This window comes from Convolutriloba macropyga, chromosome 8 (genome assembly GCF_964194025.1).
Source record: "Convolutriloba macropyga chromosome 8, txConMacr16.3, whole genome shotgun sequence".
NCBI lineage: Eukaryota > Metazoa > Xenacoelomorpha > Acoela > Convolutidae > Convolutriloba > Convolutriloba macropyga.
Genome location: NC_134475.1, coordinates 39300185 through 39312385, shown reverse-complemented (window position 1 = coordinate 39312385; position 12201 = coordinate 39300185). Strand labels below are relative to the sequence as shown.

Sequence of the window (12201 nt, the reverse complement as noted above, 5' to 3'; positions counted from 1 at the left end):
CGTCATTATCGCAGAAATCTGTTCACACTCGTGTCATCTTCAAATTTTCTGAATAACTCTCTTTTCAACAAGAGAGTTCACCCAGGAGGGCCACTGTAGGGTTTTGTATTTTTTTCGTTAGAAGGCCTCTAGCTGGGGACTGGCTAGCGCCCAGAACTCCATCAATACTCTATGAAATTTTTATTGGTGGTTCTTATTTTGGACTGGATTGTACTGTTGTCCTCAAAGATGTTGCTCCCTTGGCTGCTGGAAAAGTTCAATTACATTTTCGATAATTGAAGTATTCTGGATAGTTCAATTATCGAAAATGAAATATACTACCAACAACTAATAAACGTATAGCCAGAAATAAATATTTTGATGAATCTGAAATTAAATGCTATCAAAACTAACTAATGATCTCACCAATTAAACCAAATTCAAATAATCAATCCACAAGTACAGAAACCTATCAACTAAAATAACAAAAAAATAGTTTCTTGCACCCATTATTTTGTTGGTGGCCAGAAACGTATAATCTTCGCTACCAAAAATTTTGAATAACTTTGAATTTCCACACCACGCAACTAAGAAACTCTGTTCTATCACAAAGAACTAGATAACAACAATTTTCTCTCACTTGAGAACCAACTGCTCCACCCAAATTTTTTCTCTTTTCCTTAATTTTGGCTGTACAAACCGCATTTCCTCAGCCTAGTAAATCATTCTCCGAAAGTTTTCTTCTGCTTAAAGCCACTCTATCATTTCCGTTTCTATCAGCAATAATTAATGTGCTGTTTAATTTAGCTCATTTTGACCTAACTTGCAACTGCTAAAGTAGGCGTAGAAAATCAGTCACAAGATACAACATATCTTACGTAAAGGTTCGCTCAAGTTGACAGGAATGGCGTTGTTTACTGAGTTTGTAAGTTTCAGGTTTCTGAAAAACTCATGTTTTGTGTCCAAAAATCTCTGAATGCATTCTTTTTCCATCCCTCCCCAGTAAAGGATATGTCTGACGGGTGCATTGCTCCCACGAGTGCATTGCTCCAGATTATATTGTAGCGATGTCTGTTTTTAGTCAAATTTCAACTATTCTCTTTATGATCTTGATAGTTTCAGTCCAAATGTTAAGTCTTTCTATACCTTTGCCGTTAAATTTGACCGTCAACGTTGATATTTTGAATTTGAAAATAGCCATTTAGAGCTCTTATAAGTAAAGTTTTAGGGGAACATTAATGTAGTAGGATTTTAGAGGAGCACTGTAAATCTATTAAAAGTTGTTTCCTTCTTTAAAGTACAAAAAAAGCTTTTCTAAAAGAGAAAACAGCTTTGGGTGACAAAAATCGTCCTTTTTCTTAGTGCATATGCGGCGGTCCAAGACGCCACCAGTTATATTTTAAGGGCAATCAGTTTTGAAGAGGTGGAGTTCGAAAGAATTGGGGAGGAGGGGCTGGTTGCAAAAGTTCAGACGTTAAATTTTGAAAAACTTTTCTCTATTTGAATATCTTTTAACCAGCCCCTGTGTTCACCTCATTGCGTCTTCTGAGTCCGACAAGAGTTCTAGCAAGTAAAACTCAATTATTGAACTTGATTCATAACTCAATATTTCTACTGCAGAATCATCTTTCAAACTTCTCCAGTGTCAATTAGACACTATGATTATCCCAAGTTTCGCTTGATATACTCAACTGACTGACGCGAATTGAAACTAAGAAAACAAATATTTTTTTGCCTTAATCAATCAGATTTTTCCCGCATTTGCCCCTTTATAACCAAATCAATTTTTTAAAAAAAACGCTTCCAATAGTTGCCTACTGACGTTTGTTACATAACTACTATATAAACGAACAAACGAAAATTCAGTTCAATTTCTTCTTGTTTCCAATACGTCACGCAAACCTGTTCTTCTCTATTTTCTCCGTTCAGTTTTATTAAACAATTCAATCGAATCAGTTGTTGTACATAGGCTTTAGAATTAATCGGAACAACACGATGAAAGCATCAGGTTTGAATGATCAAAACAATATTTCTTTGAACATGCGCAAAATAAAAACAGTTTTTAATTCTGTTTTTTCGTTTACAGCTTGCTTTGGTTCTACAGCATTAAAGTTTATCTCAAAACTTTTATACCTTTTATCTTGTTAATTATCCCCCATTGTTGGTAATCATTAGCTTGCCAGCAAAAACGTTTCTAATTCCTTGGACAAATCCAAAAGATGACCAACAAGTTCATAAAAACGTAAACTTAGGTTTCTCATATTTTTGTCAACTATTTTGTTAATTAAATTACCCGTTTTGGCTTTTCTGATAACCACACTTTAGTCCTTTTCAATGTACCGTTAGTTAGAGGTAGCACACAGTTCATTTTTTCCTAACCATTTAGCTCTTAAACCATCAATTTCTATCGTTTTTGGAAGAATTCCGAACCAAGTCTACCATTGATTTTTGCAAACTGTTTCATTCCTTTTTTTCTGATATGATTAGGTTGGAATTATTTTGTATAATAACCTCTTTACTTCTTTTTTTGCCTCTCTCTTGACAGCTTAATTTTGTTTGTTAAACAAATAATGGCTAACTTTCACTCCAATTTATGCTGCTCAAGTTAGTTCTGTTTCCCTACATAGTAAATATGTTAGAGATTAGCTCCAAACGTTGTAACCTAATTCGTCTTTCAAAAGTCTTAATTTCATGTTTTGACGCCTCATTAAAAATTTCCACAATTTTTTAAAACAGTTTGGAAACATTCACCCATGTCTTCAATTTTTCTGCGTTAACAACATTTTTGTTAGAACGTTTTTGCTGTATCTTTCTGAGCTCGTTTGTTGACGTCTATTTTGCTTCACAAAACGACTGAAACTAAAATTTTTTGAGTTGTCTTATAATATCATTTTATGAGTCCGAATACAAAAATTAAAAATAATGGATATCAAACGACGTTTACCCGGGTTGCTCATCGTACAAAGATCCCGGTAATCATACAAGGTCATAATGATCCCCGGTAATCATACAAGGTCATATATGATTTGTATGATATCCTGGTAATCATACAAGTGTCATACAATCTTTTAAAGGCCGCTTAATAAAGGTCGCAACTGTGATGCTTAGTTCGCTTGAAGTAAAATCGATAATGATAACAGTTCATTTTATCCCAGTTATCGTATTCAATTTTCCTGGTTGTCGTACAAGGTCATTTGTGAAAGTATGATTTCTTGGTAGGCATAAAAGAATCATAAACTGGAAAGCAACTTTTTCTTGAAATCATTCAAAAGCACACGGCAGTCACACTCCAACGTCAAATATTGTCGAAAATGCGAAACATTGAGCTAAAATGCCTGTGTTATGATATCTGTTACTATCCTTTTAAGTAAATGTTGCTTTCAGCAGAATTTCGTCAGTGTCCTCAGGTTTGTATGCATTTGTATTTTTAAGGTCCCTTTTGAGTGAAGCAAAAACCTGGCTTTACTCACGAGCTTAGATCATAACTTGTTTAGTTTAATTGATGTCTCCCACAATGGTGCTTATCGTTTTCTTAGTGTATTTTCCCTGAATGATCTCCCTGTTATCATACAAGGATCATATATGATCTCCTGGTTATCATACAAAAAGCATATATGATTTCCTGGTAATCATACTTTGATCATAAATGATTCCCCTGTAATCATACATCGGTCATAAATGGTTTCCCACTATTCATAAAAGTGTCATAATCCTCTTAACTTTTTATGATATCCTGGTTGTCGTACAAGGGTCATATATAATCATACAAAATCATTGATGATTTCCTAGCAATCATACAAGGATCGTACTAAGAATCAGCGTACGATTTGTATGACATCATATATGATCCTTGTATGACTACTAAGAAGTAGCAACCCGGGTAAAGGGTTTTTACAGCAGATTTTATGAAAGGCTAATCGTCAACCATCAGAAAAGACTATCCATGGGCGGAACGACCTTGAAAGGCTTCCTTTTAAAGGAAGCCGACTTTCAGAATAAAACGTTAATGTAAAATTTCTCAAAAAGTTAATGAATATTGTAGCTTCATCGTTAAAGATCGCTTCTTGCGTCAAGTTTTTGCATCTCTTGGCATGATATCAGATTTCGTTTAACGGCGAGTGGTTTTAGGAGCCAAGAACTGAAGATAATAATGATTATTAATTTCTTTCACAGTTTAGTTAATGTTGATCACAATATGTACCTGTCTAAAAAACTGTCAAATACTTTTTTCCAGTACAGCAATGCCAATAGCCGTGCAAATGTTCCCTGAAAAAGCTGCTTTGATCACGACTATCATCCAATCGTCTATTGGTTGTGGTTTGTGTCTTGGTCCACCAATCGGAAGCCTCCTTTTACCACTGGGCGGATACAAAGTTCCCTTTCTCGTAGTTGGAATAACGGAATTGTTCGTATTTGCATCTAGCTCTTTTATTATTCCGAATGAAAGTGTGAAGACAAAATCAAAGGTTCGATCTTCAGATTATGTTCGCTTTTTGGGAAAATTTTCAACTTTGAGTGTCGTGATTCCAACGGCGACGTTATACTTTATCCCTGGAATTCGTGACACGGCTTACTCGCTTTACTTTGAAAATGTTTTAGCCGTTGATTCCAAAAAGGGAATTTCTTCCTTAATGTTTGCAGCCATTTTTTTCGGTTGAAGCTTTTTTTAAGCGAAATGATCAGTGCGTGCTTTATGTATGCTGAGCAAAGCAAGAATTTGACCTTTTTAATAATTCGTTTAAGAGAAGTCCATATCAAGATATCAAAACTCACTCAATCTAAAAATTTTGATCGGAAAATTTTATCGTAGGTTGCATATTGTACAAACTGTTCAGGCAAAGTTTTCACGTCGCATGAAACAATACTTTGAAACATGAAACAATACAAAACGCCGACTGATTGTTCTATTGTTAAAGTAGTGTTTCATTAGGCGTGAAAATTTTGTTTGAACATGCGAAAAGAGTACCTTTGGATTTGATTCGCTAATAAATGAAACCGATCGTTAAATTTTTTGACCAATTTGTAGTTTTTCAATTTTAAAGGAGAACGAACCAAAAATTTAAATTGTTTTAATTGAAACAAAATCCTATCAAGGAATAATATCCCGTGAACAGATCGGCTATGTGTTTCTGGTGAATTCCCTAGCCTTCCTTACGTGGGGACCAATCACCGGAGTGCTAGTAGGAATGGGTCTGGGCTCTATAGTTGAAGTAAGTTATCAAATTGCAGCACCCCTTATAGCCTTTGCCCTATTTTTGCCCAAGTTTGTTCCCCAGCTTGAGACGCTGGGTTGGGGTGTGATGATATTGGCATTGAATGGGATTACAATGGCTTCTACAATGAATCCGGCCTATTTGATTCTGGAGAAGATGGCAATTCGACAAGGCATGTTCACATTAATTTTGACCAATCAGTGATTTTCAAAAAATTTTGTGCAGTTGAAATCAGAAAAAAAATGACCAAGGTTTATAAGGTTTATAAACAATTGGTGTATCAAACTGTCATTGGTGACTTAATTGCAACCAAAACACAATTTCCATCAATTTTTTTCAACAAATTAATAACAAAGTGAAAATAACATTAAGTAAAATCTAAATTAAACTACGTGACATGCATGTCAACAGAAAAGAAGAAAAAACCTAGTTTCTTTGAGAATAAATAACATCAAGACAAAAAAAGCCAAATTGAAAAATAAGTTTAATTTTGAAAACAAATAATTTTAAAGACACGAAAACATTATATATCAACTGAAATCATTAAATGAAATCAACTATACTTTCATAGGAAACCACTCTAGCCTTTAATTATCCAGAAGGCTTTACGGATAAAAGAGGAACAAAGATAGTCAAAACAAAGGCAGAAAAATCATAATCTATTCCCTAAAAACATAAAAGATAATCAATTCTGCCATATTTCAACGCTAGTTATGTGCTATGTGACTTTTCAGTAATGTAATATTTGGACAAGACAGCAAAATTTAAAAATATTGGACAATGTCAAAAAATCAGAAGAAAAAATTGAAAAAACAAATTCAGTTTCAAAGCCAAAAAACGAATGTTTAAATGATCAGAGAGCAATAAAACCTAGCCTGAAAACAATCTATTGAAAAAATGTGACTTCCCAAATTGCTGAGAAAACGCTACAAGGTGACAGCAATGAGACAAAGTTGGCAAATTTGAAAAAAAAAAACAATAATATAATTTTTTTGAAAACAAATTTTTTAAAATTATAAGTAAAAACAATCATATATTCTCAACTAAAACACAATAAATAAGTCAATTTGTTAGTGTCTATTGAACACGTTGTTACTGAGGCAAAGTCAGAAGACTAAAAAATTACAACGAATCCAGGCAACAGATCAAAATTAAACAGATATTTTTACGCAAACAGAATTTTGAAGCCAAATGAACTATAAGCTTTTTAGGAAATTTTTGACTTAAATTTTTTTAACTTCCTTTGCTCAGAAATTTGACTTGTCAATAATTGAGCTGTGTTCTAAAATAATTCTTGTGTGTAAAAAATAGAGCTCCCCATTACAATCAATAATTTTTGAATTATAAAAGTCCAAAAAAAATTTTTTCCTGCTAGAGGTGCTGGTCCCGTAAAACCAAAAATATTTTCAAGATTGACGAAAAAAGCTTTAAAGACATAAAAATTCAACATATCAAAAGTGAATGATAAATTTTGGATAACTATCTAGCTATGGTAGCAAAAAACTTTTAGTTTTTAACTGAAACGGTTAGAGTCTCTTTATTAGCTCCTTAGATTAAAAAGACTTTTGAGGTTTTGGACTCAATCATAAGTCTACAAAATAATAACAAAAACTGGCAAAAATCATGAAATCACTAAAAGTTCAGTGAAACATTCTTGGAAGCCTTGACAACCATTAGCTTTACTTAGAAAACAAAACATTTATTCTTTCGTCCTCATTTAAACATTAATGGAACATCTCATTTATTTACGCTCACCAAATTAAAATGGTCTTGTGGGTAATTGGGTTGAAGAAAATATCAAAAACGTTATGAAACGCGAAGAGTAAAAAAAACTATACAATTTATTTTGCAAAATTCAACTGTGAGACTAACGCTGACGTTCCAAGTACTGCATTGCTGCTAAAACGGCCATCGTTCCAAATAATCGCGCAAAGGTTGTATTGGCGAAAAAAGTTCTTAGTATATCGAAAAAAATTGATCCACTTTTGATTAAAAAAACCGATACAATTAAAAGAGAGACCGCCAAATTGTAAGTTCCAGAAAACTTTCGGAAGAGCCAAAGGTAAAAATAGTCCTCACCATTTAAAACGAAGATCATGTCACTAATTTTTTTCTCGGCACTACCAGTAAATGTGAACAAAGAAAACTAAAAGATGCGTATTTGACGCCAATTTCCATGAAAAAAGAAAACAAAACTAATTTTACAGAGTTTTAAGCAAAATTGTAGCTAATTGAGTTGTATCAAACCATTATTCAGCAGATCTCTTTAATCTTCAAACTCACAAAGACTCAGCATGTCGTTAAGAGTCTCTTTGCAAGTTTCAGGTTGCAAAAATTACTAAAAAGTGAACTAAGCAACGGAAGTTACGCTAACGTTCACAAAATTTTACGCCCCCAAACTCCTTGCGAAAAAAGAAAAAAGGTTTTTAATTCGATTCTAATACCGGATAAGCTTTCTAATGATACCACAAACAATTCTGTACAATATACATATATATATATATATATATATATATATATATATATATATATATATATATAGATATAGATATATATATATATACATATATATATATATATATATATATATATATATATATATATATATATATCGGTTGGCGAAATTTGACTGAAAAAAAGCCAGTTGAGCATATATTTCCTTAACCACTAAAATGGCTTGTGACAATGTATATATATTCTCTATGTCAATTCAATTTCAGGTTTTTTTAACGAGACAAAGGGATCAATCGAAAACTCCGTCAGAAATTTTTTTGCAAAAGGAGGACAAATTGTTGCATTTATATTCACCAAAATTCAGTACCCCGAACCATGTGGGCAATTTTTTCAGCACAAAAATAAAATCGATGAGCCAAAAAGTTTTGAAAAAAAAAATTTTCCTATAGCTTAAATTCGACTTAAGAAAGAAATGCCCGATCAATTTTTTTATACATAGTTTTTGGCAAAAGAGCATCATACTAAGAATTGACCGCTTAAAATGGGGCGTAAGATATTAGTTGATAACTCGAAGATGCTCGCACATTTTTTGCGGTCATTAGGCGGAAATTATGAACCAAAGTTTTGGTGATATTAGGCAAATAGCAACTAAAAAACTTATTGATGGTACTTCAAAAAAGTCAACTTAACTCAACACCGTACTCAAGTGTTTCTAGCATATGTCCCTACATCAAAATGAGTAAATAAAGCAAATTTTAAATATATCAATTTTGCAATTTACTTTTGCCCTTCAGTAACATTCCTACAAAAGTGTTTGTTGGCAAACAAAACGGAGGAAAAAGTCGAAAACATGAAAATGATATTCATTTTTTGTTCTAAATAATTAAGAGAAAAATGATGCCATAAATGCTGTACGGTCATAAAATGAAGTGCTACAATTGCTCAAGTTAAAAAAAAAATAATTGTGACCATTTTTTATAAGCCATTATTATGTAGAGACATATGTTAGGAGCTCTTGAGTACTTTATAACGTCGATTGGACTTTGAAGTGCAAGCATGTTTTAATTGCTATTGGCCTAATGTCCACAATACTATAGTTCATAATTTTCACCTAATGGCTACAAAAAATCTGTTCGCCTAACCGAGTTTTCGCCATAATAACCCATCTCCGCACAAAACATTGTTGTCACAAATCCAGACCGAAGGTCACTTTTAAAAACCTTTGCCAGATATGTTTAAAAAAATTGAAATTAATGAAAGCTTTCAAGAATATTTCAAATTGCCTTGGAACAAAAATCTTTTCATTTTTTAAAAATTTAACTGAAACTAGATTATTTTGTTTTCTGGTTTTTTGCCACCTGTTCTCCGTTTCTGTGAAAGACTAACATGATTTTTCATCATTTTCGAACTTTTTTGCATGGTATTAAATTGGGATGCGTTTCTTCTTATTTAAATGTGAACAATTTTCATTAGGGTTCACAAATATGCAGCAAATTAAAACCCTGATAGCGTCTTCCTACAACCTCGCCACATCCTCCGGAAGAACTTTCGGGGCTTTCGTGGTTGGCGGATACGTCAACGACATCATTGGGTTTTACAACATGTGTCTTTGTTTGGCCATAGTATTGAGTGTGACAGCAACGTGGAATGTCGTCGTTTTGATAAAATACGGGCTAGTGGGTCGTCTCTACTACGACTCGAAACTTGACAAACAGGTAAATTCAATTTTTACCATCATTTTTTGGTAAGAAGTTTGGAAGCACATCCAAAAATTGAATTTAAATTTTTCCATATTCGCACAAAGAGACAAACGAGTATTCAGTTGAGAGCATCTATTAGGTAAACAATTTTTGAAGCTCCTTTCCGTCCTTTCATCGTAAAACGATGTTTAGTTGTACTGTTTCTTGTAATTGTTATAAATTTAACCAGCCACCTCATTTGTGACCAATTTTAGTAAGGTACCGAGAATAAGGTCCCGCCACCCTCTTTGTCACTCATTTCTTCAAAAACGAAAACTGATTGCATGTTTTTATTTTTCTAAGTTTACATTGACAAGATTTGACACTCACGTGATATTGTCAAATGCAATATTTTTTAACTGTTCATTTGAAACGAGCTCTGATTTATTTCCAATGCGATATAACTTAAGCTATCAAACAGTCAAACTGATTTCACAAACTGCACTCGTCATAAACTTTTTATAAATATTACACCAGATTTTTATTTTTTGAGTTCAAAATAGAAAAAAATAATCACAGAGTTTCATCGCAACACTAAAATTGGTTATTCTCCTATGCAGGAAAATAAAGAACATCACGTCAAGATTTTTATTCTTTTCCATTGAGTGGCTATATACAAACCATATAAAAAGGATTTTGATAGTCTAACGACAATTTTGTCTTAATCTGAAAAACAAAACTTATAACTTGTAGTTCTTGAAACCTAATTCAATGCAACCCACCCGGAGTGAAATTTTGGAAAGGTTTGGATCAATGCTGTGCCATAGCTCTGATCATGTCATTTTTTGGACTTTGCACTTCCTGAATCAAGTCTTAAGTTTAGCAAGTTTTTCGTTTGGCAATGAAAGAAAGAAGCAGCCATTTACAAACGGTTTGGCTCAAAAACCATCCAAAGTGAAACAACAAGCACAAAAAAAGATTTAAAAAAATGGTCACGATATAGCACAAACATACCAGTCATGGCCACTCTTCTCTGACCTTCGAAAAAGAATTGTTTTCCTAATGAAAATTTCGTACATCTTATGTAGATAGTTGCTCAATTCAGAAAAAGCTTGGTCAGATTAAAAATTTCCTCCTAAAAATCTGACGAAAATTGAGTTAATTCTATCTCTACTTTGCTAATTAACTGCCCATTAATCAAGACTTGTCCAGTCTTTGTCAAGAATTGACTCAAGACTGGGCAAGTCTCGACAAAGACTTCACTCAAGACTTGCCAAGTTTAAGCCAAGACTTCACTCAAGTCTTGAGCACGTCTTGACAAGAAGTCTTCATAAGTCTTAAGAAATGAAACAAATCACGATCAGTACTGATTCATCATCTTAAGACGTGTATTTCACTGGAGAAGTACTGATCAAGGTTTGAAAATCGTTCATGTCAGATTAAAAGCATATATATTTAGGGAAAAATAAAACTGGATAATTTGAATACAGCACCTTTTGTAGAGCAAATTTCCCTTCGCAATTGCGACGATTCAATTAATGTATATCTACTGGAAACACTGTTTCAAGACAGACAGAATTTGTTTCACCTTGAAGTTTCCACAATTTGAAAAAAGTCCTCATCTAAAGTTGCATTTTTTGCTTCTTATACTTCTTTTTTAGATTTTTTCCTCTTTGATATTCCATTTTTGTCACTTTCTATTCTTTTATATTTATTTCTATTTTTTCATTCTCTCCCTGTTTATGTGTTTATTCTCTCCCTTCTTTTTTTTCTTTTCTTTCTCCCTCTATCTTTTCCCCTAATTTTTTTGTTGTCTCGAGTTTAATTTCTGCCGAGCGCCTGCAATTCAAGCTTCTGGAATTTTAAATGTGTTGCTTTCAAATGAGCAAACTCTGAAAAAATTCTCAAGATAGGTTTTTTATATTGCTATTAAGACTCCAAGAGGATTATGGGAGAAGTGTCTTTTTAATCAATTCGTTGGAGTGAAATTTCAAGCGTGAACTTAAACATGTGAAAAAAATTGAAGTGTTTTGACTATTGCACACTATAGCGAGAGGTTTTGTGTTCATACGGCTGTTTTTGAAAGAGCAAGAAATTGAGGTGTGACAAAATTTTCTGTAAGTGAGCTAAATTTTTTGTTCACCTACGGCTTCGTCAAGCAGTTTTTTTTTCAGTGTTAACAATTGTTCTTTTATTGACCTGTTCGAATAGGTCGTGTTGGTAGTTTTACGATTGTGTTCGATACTGTTTTGAAAGTTTTTAGTAATTAATAGGAGTTTTAAGCCTTTTACGAGGTTATCCGACCAGCATGCTGATTTTTAGGCCTTTTTGAGAATTTTTGGCAGTTGTTTTTTTAATTGCGTTCATTGGAAAAACGCCTATTGCTTGAGGGCGTTTTGTCTTTTCAAACCTTTTTCAGTTTTGATGGCTTAAAACAGTGTATTTCTTTTAAAATTGACAACAAAAATAGGATAACTTGTAGCTAGTTATTTTTAATTTGTTACTGTTTTTCAATTTTTCATCAAAATTAGACAGTTTTGTGAACTAGATTTAAAATGAGCATGGAACTTAATGTTTCTCTCCTAATTCTAAAATTAATCTTGTGTTATTAAACAAATTTGTACAGCATAAAGCTATAAATATTGTCCCCCAACTGTCCTTTGTTTTGATTTCCAGAATGACTGAACAGACTAGAAAACGAGAGAAACGCAGATTGGTATCAGATTGGGGCTCACAAATGTGGCGCTTGAAAACGCTCCATTTGTTGCAATTAACAGCAGCAGTGAATAAAATATAACGAGGCGTGCCTCCAGTTTGTTCAATTAAAAAAAATTCCACAGCAAAAAGTTAGATATTGGATCTAATTTTTTTAGAAG

The 12201-nt window shown here is 33.0% G+C and overlaps 1 protein-coding gene across 1 annotated transcript in view; it reads left to right on the top strand.

Moving 5' to 3' along the window:
- Positions 1–12201, top strand: part of LOC142345051 (MFS-type transporter SLC18B1-like) — a 46935-nt gene that overhangs the window by 28615 nt on the left and 6119 nt on the right. Inside the window, exons 3-5 of the mRNA XM_075397133.1 lie at positions 4214–4596; positions 5095–5364; positions 9120–9361. Of these exons, the coding sequence (XP_075253248.1) occupies positions 4214–4596; positions 5095–5364; positions 9120–9361 (895 nt within the window). The remainder of the gene's footprint in view (positions 1–4213; positions 4597–5094; positions 5365–9119; positions 9362–12201) is intronic.